Source organism: Meleagris gallopavo, chromosome 11 (assembly GCF_905368555.1).
Source record: "Meleagris gallopavo chromosome 11, MGAL_WU_HG_1.1, whole genome shotgun sequence".
Classification (NCBI taxonomy): Eukaryota; Metazoa; Chordata; class Aves; order Galliformes; family Phasianidae; genus Meleagris; species Meleagris gallopavo.
Genome location: NC_139414.1, coordinates 676,842 through 700,106, shown reverse-complemented (window position 1 = coordinate 700,106; position 23,265 = coordinate 676,842). Strand labels below are relative to the sequence as shown.

Genomic DNA, 23,265 nt, shown 5'->3' with positions numbered 1-23,265 from the left:
GTTATGGCACAGAAAAGCAGGCTGAAGGACACGGACCCTCGGGAATCTATTTCTGCTTCTCCCTTTTACACAGACAGGAGACTTCATTGATACACTTCTCTAGACCACAGCTCCGCACCCTGAGGACGAGGCCCTTCCAAACCGACCCACCACCACTCTCACCCCGCTGGCCCCAAAGGGTTAACCGCTCCTGCTATGTTATTGTTGTGCCAGAGCTGATAGTGTGGACTATTTAACTGTTAAAGCATTAACGGGACACACTGAATCTTTGGATAAAGTGTGCTCCTCTCAGAGCCCAGAGGGAGCTGGTTAGTGTGGGAAGCTGACAGCAAACACTCATTTCATGGAGCTGGAAATGATGAATACTCCTTCCGAAGCTCCACTACACAAAGCACAGATCTCAGCAGTTGTTTTTAAAGCTCCAGCACTACCTTTCTTTGAAGCAGCTGCAATGTTTTAGTGCCCTTTCCCCTTTTGCTTTGCTTTGCAACTTTCTGCAGTTGTGGAAATCTACGTAACTGAAGGCTACATTTGTATTGGCAATTCTAGTTAAAAGAAAAAAAAAAAGACAGGAGCTCTTCTGCACTTCCAGAGTAAACCTGTGTAAGCCCATGACTATTGTTTATCCACGGCTGTACATGGCTGAGCCTCACAGCACTGCCAGGAGCACTGGGCAGGGAGGGCACAGCAGCCCACACCCCACACTGCCACCCAGCACCAGGCACCCCCTGCCCAGTCCCGGATCTGCAGCTCTGCCTGCAAAGGGACGAGCTCTGCACCAGCTGTTAGCACTGCCTTGTTTATGTTCCGATCCTCTCTTTACAAACTGCTACATGTTAAAAACAAGTTTTGGGCACAGCCAACTGCCACAGGCTGACTGCCAGCAGAGTGCAGCCCTAAGGTAGGGGGTGATGCTCCGTGTGCCTGTGTGAGCTCTCACAACCAGTCACAGTGCTCTCATCAGTACACAGCCCCCTGTCTTTCTAATTATAAAAAGAAAAAAAAAAAAAGGCATTCACACCCATGGCTGGAGCCAGAGGAGGCAGAGGCAGCACAACTATCTGTCCAGTAAGAAATCCTACTGGGCATACTTTCATCTCTCTGTTACCTTTTATGGTACTGCACTGCAGGTAGAAATTGGACCATTATTACTTGGGTAAAAAATGGCTTTCCAACTAGCATGCAAAGAAAAAATACCCCAAACCCCAACCCCTAACACTCATTCCCAGTCACTTAGATGTAGGAGGCCTACATTTAAAAACGTCATCAGCTACGAGCTCTAGTCAAGAAACCCATTTGTGACCTTTCCAAAGAAAAAGAGAGTTCTACATTTTTGGGTCCAACAGTCACTGCCAAATCGTTTCAGTTCAACCCACCACATCTGCTCACACTCCCGTGCACACAGATGGAAGTGAAGGGCCGCCTCTGCCTGGTTCACCAGTACAGAGGGAAACCTCGGAGGAGCCCCTGAATGCAGTGCCTGCACAGTGCAGGCGCGCTCGGTCTCCCCACGTTGCTCTCAGCCCGGCATGTTAGGCAGCAGCACGTTCGGCAGCGCTCTGGCCGGCGGCTGGGTAACAAGATCAGGGGAATTGCATATTCCGCTGCAGGCGGCACAAGAGCTGCCCCTGGAGGGGCCGCCAGGAAGCCTCTCTGCGGGGGCTCAGTTCAACCCCACAAGCCGGTTTTGTGGCAATAACAAAAGTAAAACAATGAGGTATGGAAAGAAGGGCCCAGCACTGGGGAAGAGACCAAGAAAGAAGAAAACAGCTCGAGCACTGCCAGAAATAGCGAACAACCGAAACCTTTATCTCCTCCTTCTATTTTTTTTTTCCTTTTTCCCTTTTTTTTTCTTTTTTTTTCTTTTTTTTTGCCAAGGTGAAGTACGTCTGTCCTTTTGTTGGATGGTTTTGGCAAAGTGAAGCCCTCGGCCGCAGTCTCTTTCCTGGCTGTCCTGCTGAGTTACCGCCACAAGTGCTGCACGGCAATGGAAGCCCCCAAAAGGAAAAGGAGGAAGGCAGAAGGCAAAGATCTGCTGCTGGCCCCAATGACGCCGTGTCCGGACTGCTTTGGGATAGCATGCGTTTCTGGCTGTCTGGTGCTGGGGCTCTTAGAAAGTCTTTTGCCACAGACGTCGTCAGGACAGCTGTCACCACTGCCTGAGCCGCTCATGTCGTCACCTGTGCGGAGACAAGAGGGGTGAGCACAGCCTGCCTTGGGGTGCCCACCCTGCCTTCTTCTTGTGCCCTGGCAGGGACAGAGGATGCAGCTACTGAGAGCAGACGGTGCCACAACCCTGGGGAGCCTGGCCATCAGTTATGTACCCCACTATGGAATGCAGGCCTGGAGCTGATCCCCAACAAACTCAACCACCTGCTGCTGCAGCAGCCAGAAGGCCATAGGAACAGCTGCCCCATCAGCCAGGCTGGGATGGGGCTGGGGAAAGCACTTGTGTTTTCAGCACTAGGCCAAAAGCAGAGAAGCCTCTGAGCATCCTGCAGCAGGTTGGGTGCACCTGAACAGAGCCTCTACAGCCTGTAGCCAAAAGCCAGATGGCCACGGCCCCACCGTGGTGCAAGGCCAAAGGCACAGCCCCAGCTCAGCTCTGCTACTCACTCGCATCTTGGAAATCCACATCATTCCCCATGTTGGCGTTGCCCAGCCGGTTTGTCATGATCTTCAGCTGCATGATTTGCTGGCGAATGGTCATATCTGGCTTGGTGATGTCCACCTCCACCTCTGGGTTGTTAATCTGATTAGCTAAGCCATCCCCCATCACTTCAGGCAGGTAACTGTGAAGAAAGGTAACAGGCTTACACATCTGCCCCCAGCTTACTTCAGTGCTCCCCAGTACAGATACCAGTGACAGTGCAGACTCTCTGAAGCACAGAGAAGCATGGTCAGTGGTGTTGGGTTGTTGAATAGCCCCAGGCAGGGAAGGAGTGCCCGTGCCTGCAAGGTGCCGAGCAGCAGGGGCTCTGCAGATGGCCACACTAAGGCTGCAGGGGGCACAGCCTGTGCAGGAAGGCTCTTGTGTTGACATAGCTGGCTCTAGGGATAGCCAAGCTCTGCTGTCATGGTCAGCATCCATTGGAGTCTGGGGCTCATCCTCAGGCCACCTCAGCTTCTGGGAGGTGCAGCATCACTGTCCCAATGTGGGAAGAGGTTTGCTGCTCAAGGGCCATGTATAGGGCTGAGAGATTTCTCTCAGACCCACAGAGCTACACCCATAGAGCTACAGTGATGCTCCACTCACTGTGGAAAAACTCTCTCCATACAGGAGGCTGAGGAGCACCTACTGCTGTTACTGCTGCTCTGGTTATGTGCTGCAGGGACTGGCACCCTGTACTGGCTGAATTCCCCTGTCCCAGTAAGACCAGAACCCATCCCTTAAATGGGTTCTCAGGGAAGCTCCAGTGCACTAAGAAGCTGTTATCCCGTGCTGTGCTGCCCCTCCTGCAGTGCCCTGTCCATCTCTCCTCACTGCCACCCTTTAACATCAGTCAGGTGTGGAAGGTTTCTGCTGGTGCTGGATGTCACCCAGGCATGGTTTCAAGGACCTACATGCAATTCGCAGCAGCAGTTCTGGAGTCAGGGTGGTGAATCCAGCTCTTCTGCCTTCCGAATGCATGCAGTATTGCAAAATTGCTTAATTAATACAAAACTACACAGCCGTTTCATGGCAAATGCATCCTGATTCTTAACCATACAGCAGAAGAACAACAGGACTGAAATTCCCAGGCACCAGTTTCAGAGGAAAAGCAACATTTCTCTGAACAGGGGCAGACCGTTCCCCTCAGTCTGAGTGAGCAGAGGTGGCTGATGAAGCGTAACTGCCTTTTATTAAGCCTTACCACTCTCACCACCCTACAACAGTGCTGTCCCGGCACCATGACCCTCTCCATACCTGCCCTTGGTCATCCCATTCCAACACTTGTCGTCTGCTGCTGCGCTGGCCATTACTTTTTTGCTGCACAGGACTCCGGGCAGGGTGACCCAGTAAGACTTGAGAGCTGTCAGATTCCCTTTGGCATCCAAAACCTATAAACAAAGAGGATGCTCAGGGCCAGGACAGCTCTGGGGCTTCCCAAGGATGTGGCTCTGACTTTTTCATCTTACCATCATACAGTCTGGATTTATGCAGACAAGGAAGCATCACCAACTGTCCCCTGAAGACCAACCCTCAACCCAAGCACCCAGGGCTGAAGAGTACGTGCTAATGATTGTTCTGATACTGTGGAGATGACCAGTAGAAGATCCTTTTCTGGAGCATAAGGGCAGTGCTGGGAAGCAACCTCAGTGGGAGCCAGCAGAGGTCTGTCAGGGTGGAACAGAGGACTGCAGGGCCTCTGAAATGCGGGGCCATGAGCACATCATACAGTCCATCATCTACAGAGTCCAAAACCTCCACAGAAGAACAGGTGCTCATGGAACAACAAAGTCTCAGGTCCAGGAACACAGAGGGGTTGCCCACCCCAGAGACAGGGACCTCATGTCCCACTCCCCAGGCTGGATGCACTGTGCACACATGGCCAGCCTGGTGCACCAGCGGCAGAGCAGCTGTAGAGGCAAACTCACCAGCATCTCCAGTGCCACTGCGGAGGATTTGGCTTCTAACGTGACCTTCCCCCGCCTCTTCTTGTCCTCACTGCTGGAGCCTTTTGTGCTGATTTTGGGATTTCCACAGCCTTGGAAAACCTGAAAAACAAACCAAATTCTCTACCCTATGCTTTGATACTATTTCCTTAATTCATTTGGACTCCACAAGTAATTTTTTTCTTAATATGTGTATCTTTCCTAATTGCAGGATCTCTGAGAGTCTGGTTTAGTTTCTGGTCAGGTTACTCTTGTTCTAAGACTTGTTTTCAACATACTGTAACTGTTTTTGATTACTGCTACCATGCAAAATGCTCAGCACAAACACAAAATTAGAATGTTTTTGGATGAGTCACTAATGTTGATGTTAAATTACAGCCAACAATTTTATCTGCTCCTATTATGATTTAAAAATAAAATTCTGTGAAGTGTGAGAAGAATAAGATGGAGTTGCTCACAGTCTCTACATCAGTGATGGGGGCTTTGTAAATACAGCTTCCCTGATAAGGACAATAAACCACCCCAATGACTCCCGTGATGGGCAAACACACTCCAGCAAATGACCACCCTCTGACCAGGAGAGCACTAAGTGAGTGGATTTCTCAAAAGCTGTCAGGTTGGATGTTTCAAGGCCAAATGAGGATGCTAGGCAGATTTATCTTCTAACTTTGGGTACTTCCTGTTCCTGTCACCTACCTATCAATCAGGCAGCCTTTGTAGCTGAGGGAAGACAGCAGTCTGGGCTAGGCCTGGGCTTCGAGAGTATGCCCTACGAGGAGCTACTAAGGGAACTGGGGCTTTTTAGTCTGGGGAAGAGGAGGCTGAGGGGAGACCTTATTGCTCTCTTCAAATACCTGAAAGGTGACTGCAGCGAGAGGGATTGGTCTCTTCTCACTGGTGACAGGTGACAGGAAGAGAGGAAATGGCCTTAAGTTGTGCCAGGGGAGATTTAGTTTGGATATCAGGAAAAACTTATTTACAGAAAGAGTTGTTAAGCACTGGAATAGGCTCCCCAGGGAGGTGGTTGAGTCACCATTTCTGGATGTGTTTAAAAACCGTTTGGATGTGGTGCTCAGGGACATGATTTAGGCTGTTAGAGTTAGGGTAGTGTGGTCAGGTTGTGGTTGGACTTGATGATCTTTAAGGTCTTTTCCAACCTGAGCAATTCTATGATTCTGTGATTCATCTGACAGTGATATTCCACCAGATCATTGTGCTGTGCTCTAACCAGAGCTTGCAGCTGTAGTAATATGCAGCTCCAAACATCCGCTACCAGTGCCACGTTCTCCTGGCCACCAGATCTTACTGAGAACTTTATCAATTAAGTTTTGTTTTTCCAGTCAAACACTGACTACACTAGACTATTTAATCTCTTGATTTTACCAGCCATTCTATGTCCCTTGGAAACATCCTTCTTTTCAGATGACGCAATCATGTGCTTACTTTTATGTATACAATTTCTTCCAACCTAACACTGAGAGAAAGAATATGGTCTTTCATGTTAGGAAATAAACCTAATGAGTACTTGGATACATACTCCCATTAGTGCTGTGACTTATGCTAGTGAATTCCTGCTTGGTTAAGCAATACTTTTCTTCCTTCTCCTTTCCAAGATCCAGTTAGGGCCTGTCACACATCTTTCATCTGCATCTTAGCCCTAACTGTGGGATAGCTGCAGGGCTCAGGGAATGCCTGGGCAGAATCAGAAACCCCAGAGGTTCTCTCACCTGCAGCTGTAGAAAGGATTGTGATTAATTGGATAAATACAGAAAAAAATAGAAGACCAACAGAAAAAAAATAATCTTCATAGTACATTTCTTGAAAGACAGGTGGGTATCAGGAGAGCCCCTCCAGATGGACTGCTGAACTGCAGCTCTGTCCCACAGATAGTCTGATAGAATGGTGTTTCTATCACAGATCATCATCCCAAGGCAGGCTGAAGCTGCCTTCTGTTGCTAGTGTAAGAAGGACTGTGCACTTCCTCTAAATGCCCCAGCTCAGTCAGAATACTTCAAGGCTATTCAGAGACACCTGACAACAAATACACCGTGTCGCCCACAGTCATTGCACATGCAGTCCCACTGCGTGTCCGTACCTAAGGAAAGCTGACTGTGGCAGAGGGGCAGAGGAAATATCTGAGAAGGTTTTTGTCTGCCTAAGACACTGCTTTCCTATCATTAAAAGAGTGTGCATCGTCTCTCTTCTTTCATCTCCTTTACTCAATTCAACAGTGAGAACAAAAAACATTTGATCTAGGCAATTACACATGATATATCCTCAGCCAGGCCTAGGCACATGCTCTTACCTTGGCTGTGATTGAATCTTTGTTTTCTTGCAAGTTAGAAATAGCTTCAGAGATCCTCATGTGAATAGTCCCTATTACTGTGTCTACATTGTATGGCCCGTCAATCCGATCTGCCACAGCGACAAGGGCATCTGGTAAAATAACAGAGACATCCTTTCATCAGACAAACCATGTTAAAACTCATGCTCATGCTGGCTGGGATACACAGTTGGCCTCTTGGAAGACCTGCTGGAGGATCTCTCTCCATTTTCACTGCTGTTCAAACCTATGCTCATTTTCCTCCAGAATGGCACAGCTGTCTAAAGGGTGGATGGGGTGCCGAAGGTACCGGATGGGAGCAACAGCTTCTGTGGCAGTGAAAGAGCAAGAAAAAGGAAATACCATGTACTAAAGGCAAAAGAGCAGACTGTGAAGCCCACAACTAAACTGATCAGTGGGACTGAGTGTGACTGAGGGCATGCCTGTTGCTCTCAGCTCCCCTTATCTTGCAAAGCTCTGTTCTCCAAGTGCTCCTGCCTGACCTGGAGGTGCCTGCCAGCATGAGTGTTTTGGGTCTATGCTTGGCTTACAAAAAAAATAACCAGCCTCTGCCTATGGAGAAGATTTTCAGCATTCTGTGGGTCTGAAGCAAAGACAGACTTCTGCACACAAATCATGGGGCACTGGAAAATGCTCCACAGAGGAAGGCTCGGTGTCCAGCCAGAGTTAAGCAGGAGCTTTGGACAGGTCTCAAACACCTAAATTAGGATCATAACCAGGGCTGACTTTGTCAGTCAAAAAAGCTACTGCTGAGCTGCTGCTGCCTCAGTTTTCTACCATTTCTGTTCCAGTATCCTGAAGGCCAGGCCACGTGTAAGCCTCATCAGGACTTGGCAGCTCCTTGCGACCTCAGATGGCTCCCATGTGGTCTTGCATCCCCCAGGACACACCAAATGCTTCCTGGCAGGACAAGAGATGTGGCAGAGAGCAGGGGTGGCCCTCACTCATCTAGAACAGAAAGTACTTCATGTCCCTGCAGCTTCTCCATATGGAAGAAAACACCTGTGATGGCTTCATGTTGATTTTCCTTCTCTGCACAAAGAGGGTCAAATCCCAGGGTCTAGGCTGAAAAACCACATGGTTCGTAAATGAACTCATTCTTTAGCAGTGATTTTCATCCTAGATCCTAATACCTTCCCCGTCAGGCTGGCAGGAGATTGTCATAGCAGATGGTGTGATGTTGCAGAAAGCTTATTCAGCATACGTTCGTTCTGCTGATATTCATAAGCAAGGAAACCACCAAGTCAGTTGTGCCCAGCAGTTCAACAGGGCGTCAGTAGAACACGTCCTTCTTCCTTCTTCCTACACCATCCCATAGCATGTAGAGTCACCTGTGATACTGCTTTAAAGCACTGAGCTGCACAGATTTCCTGTGAGCAGGGGTCCAGCCAGCCAGGGCACAAATGGGGACCACCATCACTTCAAACGTGCATTCAATCCCTTGTCTGTGCAAAGCAGCAGGACTCGGCAGAAGGGCCCCGAATGTATTCCATGAGGTCCTGTAGATGTTGTGCAGAGGCTCTAGGTCCACAGTGGAAGCATTATATTAACAAGGATGGCCTGATCCTGAATGAATGGGCAAGTACTAGAGAGGGGATAGCACAAATCCACAGAAGATACCAGATCATGTTCACACAGCTCACAGTCTGTGCTCTGTCTGTAATATAGGATTTAACAACATGCACAATCACAGCCTGGAAATGTTATGTATTTACTTTCAGCACTTAAAAAAATATAAAGGTTTTGCTCATTAGCTTGAGCAAGAATGGAAACAGGGGCCTATGTTTCTGAGTTCATGTGCTCTTTTTTCCTGCAACGCAGTCCTGATTTAATACCATTAGAAAGTGCTACTGGGCAGGCTAACAGAGGGTTAGCACTGATTTCTAAAGCTAAACATGCCATATGAGTTGATAATGTTTTTGTTTTCTGGGAAATAACATCTGCTGTAACATCAGAGAGCTTGCAGTTCAACTTTGCTGCCACTGAGGGGTTGCAGTGTCATCTACAAGACTATATTTTCAGGCAATTATAGTCTGCAGATGCACTAATGTTGAGATAGAGATATTTAAATCAAAGTCTGCATCCCCAAATTAGTGATAAATTATATTTGACCATTTTCTATAGATATCTTTAGTTTGACTTACTCTAATTTGTCAAACTGAAAGAGAAACACTGTTGTCGTCAGGTCCTCTCCAGCTACATGGAAGGGCTTAAAGGTAAAGCATGGACAATGCCAGGGAACTTCTGCCTCTTTCTGCATGTTTTGCTCCAGCCCTTGATCAAACGATGACCTCTGGCAGTAAAACATACAGCCACAATTTAAAGAAAGCTCCAGTTTCCTCCCAGCCAACACCTCCTGACAAGATCAGTGACTCTTGGCCAAGAGGAGCCCTCAATAACTGCAAAATGCATTCCTGTCAAGCTGTGGGAGCGGCGTGCTGACCTTTCAGGAGCTGGGCAGTCACCCTGCCAGGAGAGCAGCGACAGCTAACAGTTGGCTTGCTGTGGTCAGAGAGGACAAAGCTTCATCAAAACCCTGGTGTAAACCCTTGGGGAAGGGAATATTCCCTCCCCTCTTCTGTAGCAGGCTGCCAATGGCAAGTACATCCAATTAGCCACAGCACAGTGCCACTCGGTTCGTTAGCTCCTGGCAAGAGGCAGGCAGCTGGCCAATGCACCCTCTGAGCCCAGCCTCTGAGAGCAGCAGTGGGATCCTTATTTGGCAGCATCCCCTGAGAGGGAGGCTACTCTGCAGTGGGGTTTTTGATGTTAGCACTCCAAACAAAATGCACAACCTAGGAGAGAAACAGGAACTTTCTGGGCATGGAAAGAGGAGTGAGAGCTTTCCTAAAGCAAGCAGCCTCCCCTGGCAGACTGCAGCAGGGGAAAGGCTGAGCTGTAACACCGTCACACTATTTTCTAAATGCTGGCCCTCACCAGCCTTACACCACACTCTCAGTCACACTGCAAGCCACTTGCAGCAGCTGTGGCCACAGCCTCTGGAAAAACAGTGGAATGATACACAAGGGGTCCTACATGAGATGCCCAGGTCTGACTGGGTGATGCAGAACTGCCTACAGAACTGCCTGGTAGAAGCTCTCTGCTTTGTGTTGCAGAGGGTATCAGAGCACATCACTGCAGTGATACTTCTGGCTTTCAGCTCAAGGAAACGGACACCTCTACACACATACAGCCCACTTCAAGAAGTACCCATCGTCTTAGCTGAGTGACAAAAATGAAATGAGCTCTCTTCTCAGTTTAAATACAAGCCTAATTTTCTCATTGCTCATGTGACCCGTAACCTTTCCCTCCCATGTATTATTTTCCATTCAGAAGTATGCAATTCTGATCCCTTTGCTCTCCACCCATGGAAAAAGTTTATGGCTTCATGTCTCTAGACCACGTCCCAGGGAGGGCTGCCAGGGATTCCCATGTGCTCACACATGCTGCAGTATAGATGAAGGAGCAGAACCTGTCCCTAAGCCTCAGCCTTTGGGAGGAGAGGACAGATAACCCAAATGCAATGTGTGGGCAGCATCAGGTGAGAATGAGGAAGATGGAAACACCTGAACCCTCTGTTAGCCTGCCTAGTAGCACTTTCTAGTGGTATTAAAGCCCAGAAGAACATCCTGCAAAAGATTCTAGACTTCGGATTGCAGGCAGAGCAATAGTGATGTAAAAGAGCCTCCTTCAGCTCTTCCAGTGGCCCCTTCTGTACCCTGCAAAGGACTCAGAGAGTTTGAAAGGTGCCACAAGGCAGTGAGGAGCCACCTTACCCATCAGGTACTTCCACTCAGTGTTTAGGTCAGCTTGGTTGGCCAGGCAGCCCTTCACCACGTTCAGGCAGTAGTTGCTGCACGGCTTCACGCTGGCCATGCCCCGGCAGTGCGGGCAGTACATCAGCTTCATGACAGCGCGGGTGCATTCGTGGCTGAGGGACACCTGGGGAGACAAAGCAGAGTCAGAAACATGGGCAGTTGAGGGGGCCTGGTCCCTCGGCATGCCCTGGAAGGCAGGTGGCTGTGCCACCTTAAACCAAACCATCCCACGAGGCAGAGCACAGGACCCCAGACAGGGCCCCAGCCTCTGCAGCCAGAGGTCCCCATGGAGGTGCTGATGGAGCTCGCTGCTCCCCTGTCTTATCACTAAGTGCATCCTCCCCTCTCCTTCTTTGCTTGCACCCATTTCCAATTCTCTAATCATTCTTTTAAAATCATTTACAAAAAGAAATATCAAGTATCTGCATGCAAGCCTTGCCTACTACCAGATAGGTGTTACTCCTCCAGAGGGAAACAAACCAAAAATGCTTGACCCTCCAGCTGCTGCTGCAGTCCTGAGACTTGCCCCTCATCTCTTCACTGATAGTGAAAAATACCTTGAATACTGTCTTGTACACTTCTTCTGGGGGAAGAAGAAATTCTGAAAAGAAAGATTCACTTCTGGCCTTGAGACAGCAAATCCCTCAGATAGAGCCACGCACACCCCTAGCCTGGTGACCGGTGGCACTGTGTGGCCTTCTGGAGTGCTGGAAGCCGGGCTACTTTGCTTTGAAAGCAGGAGCGTGGAGTTGCCATGATGCCACGCTGTGACTCTTGCTGGTGGCTCTCCCTGCAAGCAGACAGCCGTGGGATGCTCAGTGCCCAGTGAGATGGCAATCACTGCTTGCTCCTGCTCTGCAGCCTGCCCTTGGACCTGCAGGTGGCATCTCCATGCACCAACCTGAGCCTGGCAGGAGCCAAGCATTCAGTCTCCCAGCAGAGAGGATAAATATTGATTTTCTCTAGGGAAGAGAGCAGGCTCCTCTCCTTTTCTCCAAGGAATTATCCACACCACCTGTTTGCAGCAGTGCTCCCTTTGCATGGGCAGACTGCAGAGACAAGCAGAAAGCAGAGGAACAAGAGGGCGAAGGAGCGATGTCAGAGAGCATTCTATGCTCGTTTTACTTGGCAGAGCTCAGCTCCCCACTGTCCCACCCAGCCTGGCCCTGGGCTTCTGCTCCCACAGCACAGAACAGAGGGAAGGCCCCTAGAGCTCCTCCCTGCGGGGCACTGATCCTGCACTGTCCTGCTGGGGGTCTGGGAGCACATGCAGGAACAGAGTCCTTCCAACACCTCCTTAATCCCTGCTGAAGTGAACACTTCATGCTTACCAAGCATCGCACAGTTTGGAACACAGGTACCAGAGCTCACCTTACAAAGATGCAATTTTCAGCTGCATCGGCTGTGTAATGCCCTTGATTCCTCATGCTGACACGGAGACTTGACTTTAGCTTTAATGGCACCTACAGTCCTGCCTTAGCTCAGTGACATAGAAACTGCATAAAGATGTCAAGAAGAAATGCACGATACATTGGAGAAGCCGTTTACCCAGGACCCGAAAAAAGAATGTTACTGAGAGATATGGCTCAGAGCCAAGGCACTCCTCATTCAGCTTCCAGGGGTATAAATAAACATGCCAAACTAAGCCAAGCCCAACCTAAAAATACATTATTTCTATGTCACTGCTCAGTTAAAATCTGCGTACTCTGTTCTGATCCCAGCAACATCAGTGGGAGCAGTCCTTGAAAGTGCAAATCCAGTGATGAAGTGATAAGGAAAAAATGTTATCTTCTAAAAAATACCCCAAATGGGGGACAACTTGGTCTTGAGCAATGAATCATTTTAATTAAAGCTACTTTGCAGCTGGAGATGCAGTAGCTGATTGGAGTAGCAATGAGCTAATGTAATGGAAACAGGTGGCTGCGGCACACAAAGCCACCAGCACTGGCACTGCAAGCAGGCTGTCGTCAGGTATTGTCCCGTGACTGCACCTTGCATCAGCAGCCCAGCTCTGTGCTTTTCCATGGCTGCTTTCCAAAGCCTGATGTGCCCATGCACGGCTGATGGAGACACACAGCCAGATGCCAATTGCTGGAGGCAAGCACTCGGCCAGAGCAGAAAACAGCCTCCTGTGTGCATGTCTGGAGCGGGAGGGGAGCTCACGGGTCTGCGGGGCTCAGGGCACCACGGTGCGGAGCTGGGACTGATGGCGTGCTGAGATCCCAGCGGCTGCAGAGGGGCCAGTGGGGAATGAGCACACGTGGAGATAATACGAGAGAGAATTGAGAACACACGTAGTTCTCGGCATTCAAACCGGCATTTGTTTCCCTCAATTTTCCCCCTCCTGAGCAATGTTTAAATCAATTACAGTAAAATTAATGACTTTTGCAAGCGATTTGCTGAGAGGATGGGCTGGGGGATTAGTCCCAAGCTGGGTTCCTTGCAACCACCCCAGACACTCATTCAGCCTACAAGGTTTCTAACCAAGAAGGCTCCTGCCAAGCAGCTTATTAATATGCTTCCAAAGCAGAGACTCACAGAAATGCAGGAGTTGAGGGATAAACAGTCACCAATTCCGTCTGCCTGCATTAAGACATTTGCAGGGAGAACAAAGCTATCTGACTACCTGAAGCATGAGTTCAGAATGAACTTCTGAAATGAAGACGGGGGGAGGCAGAGCTGCTCATGGAATGGGAAAAGCAGCTCGGGCACACGAAGCTGTCCTTCCCACACACGTGGGGACTGAAGGCACCTGAGTGTGGACATGCCGGGGGCTCCAGTCTCCATAGTGCAAGCCAATTATTTTTGATAGAATTGGCTGGAAAGACCAAAGAACTAAGTTTGGGATACGGCTGTGGGGACTAGTGACAAAGAGGCGCTGGTACTGCGATAAGCTCTGCATCATAACATCCAGGGGGTTGAGGGTTTCTTTGATAGAGCAACGACCCTCCTCCCCTTCCCAGCATCCCAGCTCTGGAGGAAGGCTGAGCTGTAGGAAGCCACAGGCATCTGGCAGAGCAGCACCGAACTGCTATAGGGCAGTGTGTGCAGCAGGTCCAGCCCCACAGCACAGCTGTGTCTGCCTGCTCAGAGGTCCCTGGCTGCTCCGCACCCACACCCTGCAGCCAAGCTGCAGATGCTGCCTTTGAAATGTTGCCTTAGATCAAGGGAAGGAAAAAAACAAAAACCACTCCACCCAAATCCTTTCTCCTTTTGAAGCCTCCCTTGAAAGCAAATGAGAACCTGCAGCTTAGCTGCAATGTGATGGGGCTCCTTGGCCTTCGGGGGCCTTTAAGTGCATCTGAAAGGCATTTAACACCAAGAGAACAAGTGGAGCTCTCGCTGCTCTGTTCCTATCCCTGCTCCTCCCGCAAGTTCATCCCCAGGCTGCTGTGAGCCATCTGTGCTTTGTGCCCCTGGGAGCCAGGGGAGGTGCAGGGAGGGCTCTGGGAGGAGGAAGAGGCCAGCTATGGAAGGGGAAGGCCAGGCCAGCCCGTAAGGCCCGTGGCCGAGGCACTGCAGTTCTGCAGGCTGTCTCTGCTCTGGAGTTTCCCAAGAGCTCCCTGCTTGGAGCAGCTCAGGCCCTGCCTCCTGCCACCCCTCCAGCTGGCACAAGGACAGCAGGGCACTGCAGGACCTGATAGCGCGGGGATCCCTGAGGTGAGCACAAAATGCCTGTGTCAAATGTACATCAGATGGGGCCTGCATATATTCACCGGTATATTTTTCCACTCTGAACATCTTACTGTCTGGATGGCCGTTTTAAGTCCCAGCATCACCAGTTAAACCAGCGCTGTCACACAGCTCACACTTCTGAGCCATCTGATCTTACTCAAAGCCTGCAGGTCAGGGGCAGCTCTTTGCACCGCCGCTGTGAGAAAACACATCTGCAGTTTGCTGCTATCCTTGTGCACCTTTTATTTTCACATTTCATCTTCACGGTCTCTCTGAGGAAGGATCCTCAAAGCGCTGTGATCAAAGGAACAGGGGGTGCTGTGATTTCCACCCCCAGGTGTGAACTGCACATCACGGCCCTGGCTTCGAGCACAGATGGGGCTGTGAGCACCCGGACCGTGTGGCCAGCAGCTGCCTCGTGCACATTTGTGCCAGTCCTGCTGCAATTAGCACCGTGGTGTGTGTTAAACAAACCAAGACCTCCCATCTTTCCAAGTAAAACTCTAAAAGAAACAGCTGCGGGGCTGATGGAAATATGATGCTTTCAAAGTCTAATGAATTGTATAATCACTGCAGTCATTATTTTGCATATTCCTTATAGAAATGCATGGCAGTGAGTTCATGGAGCATGGTGGGTTTTAAGCCTCACCAAGCCCATCATTTAAGATGCATCAGTCATGTTTCCACAATCTCTTTTGAGTGTCCTGAAAGCAAGCCACAGCTTTTGGATGCAGCGGTAGGCACAGATGGCCTGCAGCCAGCAGCCCTCCTGCTTCTTCCTCACTGCACTCAGCTCAGTGCAGGGTGAGGTACAGAGGACAAAGGCTGATGCCAAAGATGTGTCCTTCGTGCTCCAGTGGTCCAGAGCTGGTGCTAAGCCTGAGGACAGACAGACTGCCTGGCTCCATCCCTGCTTGGGACAGATGCGAGGCCAGCCCAGCGGCCAAATGAGCATTTTGCAGACTCAGAAAAAAATAAAAGAAATAAATGAAAGCTGGTGCACCCCAACCAACCCCAGGCAGCACAGTGGGCAGCAGCGACAGCCCGACAGCCAGCAGCACAATGCCTGCAGTGGGCAGTGCCAATGTCAGAGGAAGCACAGCCTGCAAGGATAGCAGAGAACAGGGCCTTGGGAGGTCGTGGGACTTTGTGTCCTTGTCCAGTGCCATCTGCTTCCAGATAATAAAGGCAGACTGATGTATGGATGTATAGATGGGTAGCCCTCACACTGCTCTCCCTCTGTGGGGAGATGTTGCCAGACACCATTGTCCCTCCTCTGTTCATCTGATCCACTGATTTCCAGCTGGCACAATTTTCAATCCCTTGAAAACCTGATTCAATTGCCTTTTAACCAGCAGGTAAATATATGAGATAAGTATCTATTTGCACACACTATTTATATTATGTTCTGAATACTTACAGGTTTTTTTTGTGGACAGAAATACTAGAAAGAAATACCTGAAAAAAAAACCATAAAGAGCCATACAGCTCACTCGGAATCCATCCGACTCAGACCTCATTGCCTAACTCTGCCCAGCTTTACTCAGTGCTGTAAAGGAGCAGAGGGCTCAGAGAGGTGTCCACAGGGGACACAGCAACAGCTGGGCTGGGTGCTGCCTAGCGCGGCCACTCTCTGCTCAGCCCTGGGAAACAGCTCTGGGAAAGGGACATCAGAATTCTGGGTCTGAGGAGGCAATCAGGCTGACTGCAACTTCCATTTGAAACATTTCCAGCCACACAATTCCAGGTATGATCTGCACAGGGACAGCTCTCCAAGAGGACAGGAGACATCACCAAAGGCAGCCCTGACCTAGCAGCCTGACGTGGTGGGAGGTGTCCCTGCCCACAGCAGGCAGTTGGGGTGAGTGGGATTTATGTTCCCTTCCAACCCAAGCCACTGTATGATTCTGTGATTCTGTATCTATGGTATTTAGGGAGAGGCTGAGGCTGAGGCTGAACTTCTGGATGAATGTTCTCTTATCCAGACCTGCAGAGCTGCCTCTAGGTGAAGGTGCTTCTGCCTGAACTTGCTTGATGAGCCCCAGAGGAGCACTCAGATGATCTCTCTGAAGGAAATGCCGCCTCCTGGTGAGCACAGGTGCCAGGGGAGAGCTTCTGACCCTGTGAAGCAGCATGTCAACTCAAGAGAGATTTTACTTCGGCATTTTTACAGCTCCCTGGGGCTAAGGCAGTCTCTGCAGAACACAGTCCTGCTGTCAAGTGCTGTAGCACAGAAACACACCTCTGTCAAGCAATGAAAAGCCCCAGAGTGAAAGCTAGGCATTCAGGGAAAAGGAAATTGCAAAAAATGCTGCTTGCCAGTTCTCCTCCATGAAGCAACATTCTCATTGCATTTATTTACGAACATTAAGCCAACTGGACTTCACTGACATTTCAGGATCAAGGAGAGGGCAATTTTTATGAATACAAAGCTTCATTACAAAAGTGAAAGTCTTTAGGTGAAATAAAATGTATTTTATGGTTGCGTGCACTTGTTACTGATGCTCTGAATAAAGATAATACTCTGAGAGGATGGAGATGTGTCACATGTGAACACGGGACAGGAATTCATTGCGCTTGAGCTATTTAACAGTGATTTCCTAACTGTGAGAAAAGAGACTGTATTCTTCACTTAATTTTATTCAATCAATTTTACAGATAGTTCACCCAAGACAGAAGTCAGCTGTACATCCTTCCAAGCTATGAAAAACCCTGGGGCATGAGCGACAGCCACAGCTTTAAGGAAGATGAGGGCTGGGGATGATCATACTGCCTTTGTTAAATTCTTGTCTTGCTGGAAATGTAAATGATGCTAAGATAATCATTATTTTCCATATGTATCCAGCATGCTCATTTAACTACTAAAAGCACTGCTACAAGTACTATTTTGGGGCCTTTTTAATTGGAATTCAGTTTCAATCCAAATGTTGCTTGACCCACCATGTGTTTAAAAATTACTCATATGCTAAATGGCAGAAAAGCTCTCATTTACCTTATCCTAACCAAAAAGTTTAAAAAAGAAGACTGAACTGTATTGTAAAAGACAGTATTGCTTAAATACAAATGTACTGGTAGACAACCTTCGTCAATAAAACGAAACAGAGGGTTTAGTAAAAAGGCTTATAATTAGTGATGAAAATCACCATATTTTGTTTCAGCCTTGAAATTGATAACCAGTCTTCTTTAAGAACATCTTCTTAGAAAAAGAAATGCACACAACTATTAAAATTGATGATTTAAATAAGTGTTTCTTGCTCACAAAGCTGCTGCTGATCCACATTGATCCCTACCACTGTGGGGAAACAGAGTTCTGGAGCAAGCAGTAGCAGAGATGCAGCAAAAGAAAGACCGTTCCAATCATTCACTTTTTGCCAGAACCTATTTAACACACCCCCTACCTTTAGAAATGGAGCATTACTTCTTCACTTTTTCCATGCCCTCACTGGGATTTGCAGGTTGTTCAGTCCTGGGGAAAGCAGAGGGCTGTGAACCCAGCGGGTGTGGGCAGCCCTCCTCCCACCCATCAGCTCAGCCAGCTCCACACTGGGATGCAGGAGGCAGCAGTGTTGGACCGTGTGGTCTCACTGCAGCTTGGGGTGCCTGGTGCAGCCAAGATCACCTCTGCTGCCTGCCCTTCGTGTTAAAGTTCCAACTAACACTTGGATACTTGGGCTGAATCATAATGAGAGCGATAAAGAAGAAAAGCAGTCAGGATGTTCCTGTTCATCATGTTGCATCTCTAATGAAGACTTTCTTTCCTTTTTATAAGGGGTTATCCCTCAACCCTTGCCATTCTTGCCATCTTAGTTTTCTTTCCCATCCCACAGCACCCCAACCACACCACAGGGTCACATTCCTGCTCTCATCACCGAACATAGCGATTGCTCAGGCCCCACGTGGGGCCCCGAGCAGCAGCTGGAAGCCAGCAAGCCCCCAGCACAGGCCTTCACCTGTTCAGATGAAGCTCTGAGTCACAGCAAATGCTATTTTTGGACAGCTGCCAACTGCACAGTAAAGCAAAAGAATCCTAAACAGCCAGCATGGCTTCACCAAGGGGTGGCAGCAGGGAGAGAGAGGGGACTTCTACCCAAACCCTTCTGCTCTGCCTTGTGCGGCCCCACCTGCAGAACTGCGCCCAGGACTGGGGCTCCAGCACAGGAGGGATGCAGAGCTGTTGGAGCAGGTCCAAAGGAGGGCCATGCAGATGATCAGAGGGCTGGAGCACCTCTCCTGTGAGGAAAGGCTGAGGGAGCTCTGCTTGTTCAGCTTGGAGAACCCCTCAGGGAGACCTCATTGCAGCCTTCTGGTGCTTGAAGGGAGCTTACGTGCAGGAGGCAGACTGACTTTTTCACAGGCTGACAGTGACAGGACAAGAGGGAGTGGCTGTACACTAAAAGAGTGGAGATTTAGGTTAGATCTTAGGGAGAACTTTTTTTACTTAGAGGGTGGTGAGGCACTGGAACACTGGAGCCCACAGAAGCTGCAGGTGTCCCACCCCTCCTTGGAGGCTTTCAAGGCCAGGTCAGACGGGTTCCTGAACAGCTTGATCTAGTGGGTGGCAACTAGCCCATGACAGGGGGTTGAGCCTGATGATATTAACATACTATCCAAGTTAGGCCATTCTATGATTCCAACCAAAATAGGGTTAGAATCACTGGATGCAGTGAGAGGTGTGTGTCACTGGGGGATCCCCTCGCTTTGTGTGCCCTGGAGTGCACAAGGGTGACTTTGCCTGAAGAGCAGGACAGCAGCAAAGGTGAAATGTTCTTGCCATTTCTCTCCTGCTGCCCTTCATCTCTTTATGTCCCACAGGATGCCTGCTCCCTTTGCCCCATCCCTGTGCAGTTGGCCACATGCCAGCGATGCCAGTGAATAGAAATGAGGAGCTCTTCTGAGATTTGCAGCTACATATGCAAAGAAAAACAAATTAATCTAATTTTTCAGAAGCTCAGGCCTGGACGATTTATCTCTGTATGCCACCTTCAGTGGGCTGTCCCCACACTTCCTGATCAAAACATCACTGCTCTGTGAGCAATTTCAGCTCCAAGAATTACTTTTGGATAATGCTATTAGCTGCCAGGAAAGTCTGATCCCAGCCTCTGATCTTAATAAAGTCTTTCAAGCTTTTTCCTAATGTCATAAATATGAAGCCAGATGAGAAGTGAATGGCACCAAAGCTGCAGTTGTGAACCCTGTCCAGATGAGGAAGAAGCTCTATGTGGTGGGTTGTGGACCAGGACAGCCTCTGCATTTAGTGAGAACTACTATTGGCTGGGGAGGGGCTGTCAAGAGGGCAATGAGACAAACAGCTCTGGGGTAGAACTTGGAACTTGTCAGCAGGACACATAGGAGGAAGATTCATACCTGCTCACCTTTCAGCTTTTGCTGAAAATCCCTCAGAAGACAATACTTGTCTTTTCCTGCTCCTGACCACATGCTCTGTAATGCTCTGCATCACGTGCAGTCACAGTCACCAGCACATCATTGAGAGCACTTCATATGAGACCAGGTGTAAGTAGATAAACCAGGCTTTTTGTTTTGGATATGGCTGAGGGTTACCAGGGCATCCACAAAACACATACTGCATTCCTATACCCTTTGCTTTAAGCAAACCCACTCGTGATGATGGGGAAAATGGGCTGGTTTTGGTCTTTGTTTCAAAATGAGCTCTCACAGAGGTCTGGCTGAGCTGTCCTGACTCAGTTTCTGCAGGCTGTGTGTCAATAGCAGTGAGCCAGGCTAACTGTGAGCCCAGGGAGTGCCCTGGGGAGAGGAGCATCTGAGGACATGGGGTGGGATGGATGCCTCAGAGGGTGGGAAGGCAGAGGGCGGGAAGGCAGAGGGCAGAGGAGTACCTGCCCTATGCTCCAAGTCCAGAGACAGGTCACTTTTCCTCATGTGCCATGCAATAAGCAACCAAGAGTAAGGAGAATTCAGGAAAGGGGTATCAGAACTGAAATCGCATGGGAGGAAGCCCACGTGAAGGTGAAGGAACACTGCATGTTCTCAGGTCCTCTCCCACTGACAACAGGACTGCAGCTGTCCCCCAAGTCTGATTCACCCACCACACTTGGCAGAAGGTAGAACCATGGCATGCTGGCACACTCTGCCAGTCAAAGGAGTTATGAAAGATGTTTTACTTTGATCTGCCTGAAAATACACCATTCTCTTCTTTTATCTGTCTTAAGTGCCAGAAGAGCGTGATGTTAATGAGATGTACAAAGGCTTTTGGGTAGTGGAACATTTTTATGGCCCCACATCGATAAATTAAGGCATTTGTCACTGTTACCACATTAATGTTTCTTCCTGAGATCAAAGTCTGAATTTGCTGTCTCAAATAGTACCATCCTCTGCTACACATTATTTTCCAAGGAAATTAACTGTGATTCCATATTTTACATTCAGTTTAATCACACCCTGATTCTCATGCCTGATGATTGCCATCTCCACATGCAGTGTGCAAGCCATATTTTAGCAGGGATTTTCTCTTTGCTACCTGTGTGAAATGCCTGATTATCTTGTTTCACCACCTCCTTGCTTTGAAAGGCTGCTTCTTCAGTAAAGAATATAGACAGTTTCCTCCTGAAATCCTGGATTCAGCCACATTAATTTAGGTTTATATAGCACCTTTCATCCCTGAAGATTCCAACACACTCTTCAAACTCACCTCCCTGTACACAGAAGTGGTACAAATACACACAGCTACAGAAACAGACACAGGAATCCTTTCAGCAACCACCAAAATGCATCTCCCTGCACTCTTGGCCAGCCAGTCCTGCCCACCCTACATCCTATCTCCATCAAGTAGGAAACCAAGCAGTGTGTCTTAGAGGCATGTCATTTCCTTGCCAGAGAAATGTGAGGAATCCGGGCAAGCAACAAAACAGCTTTGCAGCCTGCGTAACGGACATCTCCTTGGCACTCTGCCACACAGGTTGAAATGAGGTAAGGTCTGGTCTGTGGTGAATAATGCTTTGCTTCTCTGGCAGGCACTCCCAAAGCTTGCAGAAGTCCATGCCTGTTGCTTCTACTGATGGGTTACCTTCAAGCAGTTTGCTTTACAAAACCAAAAATGCCTGCCTGCTTTGTCATGAAAACTCAAGGGCAAATAAATCTTCTTCCTGAACAAAAGTAGTTGACTGGCTCTGGCCAACTGGGGGCTGAGAGGAAGGGTGAACTCCCACATACCTGAGAAACCTTTTTGACCACGTCACTGCCCACGAGGAAGCCCTGTGCATAGGAGCGTGCCACGATGAAGGCTCGTGTTGCCTTCACCTTCAGGTCCCTGGGAACTTCCCCGAAGGGCTTGTGCTGCTCTGCGTGTTTCACCATGCAGTCCAGGTACTCATCAGTGATGTGGTACTGGGCATTCATCAGCTTGAAAAGTCGCTCCAGCAAGCGTGTCCAGAATTCATTCAGGGCCTCTTCCAAGTTGATGTTGGAGCCCCTGTAGTAGCGGCGTAGCTCACTGTACAAGTCCTTGAAGACTTTTGTGTTCTGAGTGTATAGTTCTCCATACAGGCTTGGAAAAGTATCGTAAAGGGCTTTTTCTGACTTGTTCAACAAATCCTGGAAATAATCTGAAGAGAGAAGAAAAAAAGAGGTCAGTTGGATAAGAAGAAACGTAGTGGGCTGTGCCTTCTGGCAGCACAACTGCCCTGACATGAGCAGGCCCTAACAGCTTTTCCTCTATCTAGCCTTACCCAGCCGCTCAGCCTCTAGCTTCAGATGAGAAGAGTAAAGGGGGAACCCCAATGCAGCCCCAGAGCATCACGGCCTGATCCCATCTGTCTCCCCAGAGGCCATGACTGAGGATATTCTCTGAGCATGCTCACCAAGGACTCCTGCCCTGCTGTAGCAGCAAAAGGCCCCGCTGCTTCCCCAGTCAGTCGGCAGCCAGGCACCACACCAGCCAAAGCTCATGGCCAGGGGCATTGTGTAGGCATGCCTAGTGCAGCCTGCAGAAATCTTACAGCAGCTGTGCATTGTCATCATGTGTGCCATTCTGCAGCCTGATTTCTGCTGGCTAACCTTGGCAAGCCTCATCTGTAAACTGCCATGAGAATCATTCTGACATGGACTTGTCAGCATGGCAGGTGCTAAACGCTTTTCTTCTGCACCCCAGGGCACAGAGAGCTCACACGCACAAGGTAGCAAAGAATAGCCGGGGGCAGAACTCCGGCATATAGCAGGTGAGCAAACAACTCCTGAGCTTGAATCTCTGCCCCTTAGAGAGGTGCAAGACAATTATTTGATTCAGCATAAAATCCACAGAAGAATCGTGCTCATGTTCACCAGGAGCAGCCATGCAGGAGCCACACTGAGAAGCACCCAACTGCACAGACTCCCACAGCCTTGCAGAAGGCTTCAGCAACCTACTCATCACACCAGCAATTTTCAGGCAAGCGCACAAAACTCCAACTATTCAGTGAAGACAAGAACTTAGTGTTACTCATCTGAGGAATTGCTTATATAGCTGAGGAGAAAAAGGAATATGCTATACTGTTACTTCCACATTTTCCTTTCAAAATGCACAGCTGGAACTGCTCCCCTGCCCTGTACTATGCCAGAGCTGCCAGCTAGCGCTGCAGGAGTGCTCAGCCTGAGGCAGGAATTGGATGCAGCCAGGTGCTTTCGGAGAGAGGCTTGTGCTGCTGTGTTGGAGGTTCTCATCACATTTGCTAATTTGCACCACGTTTTTATTTAGGTACAAGCAGAGAGGTGGTTCCACGGCCCAGGCTCACTGGACACAGCCGTGACAGAAGTGTGACTGCAGAGCAGGGAGATGACACAGCACCTGTGCGTGCTCCCATTCCCATCCTCCTGGCTCCT

The 23,265-nt window shown here is 49.1% G+C and overlaps 1 protein-coding gene across 1 annotated transcript in view; it reads right to left on the bottom strand.

The window, feature by feature from the left end:
- Positions 1-1,863: 1,863 nt before the first annotated feature.
- GPC1 (glypican 1) overlaps positions 1,864-23,265 on the bottom strand; it is a 160,669-nt gene continuing 139,267 nt past the window's right edge. Inside the window, 7 exon segments of the mRNA NM_001303227.1 lie at positions 1,864-2,180; positions 2,617-2,792; positions 3,908-4,041; positions 4,579-4,698; positions 6,902-7,032; positions 10,717-10,882; positions 21,622-22,013. Of these exon segments, the coding sequence (NP_001290156.1) occupies positions 1,963-2,180; positions 2,617-2,792; positions 3,908-4,041; positions 4,579-4,698; positions 6,902-7,032; positions 10,717-10,882; positions 21,622-22,013 (1,337 nt within the window). The 3' untranslated portion in view covers positions 1,864-1,962.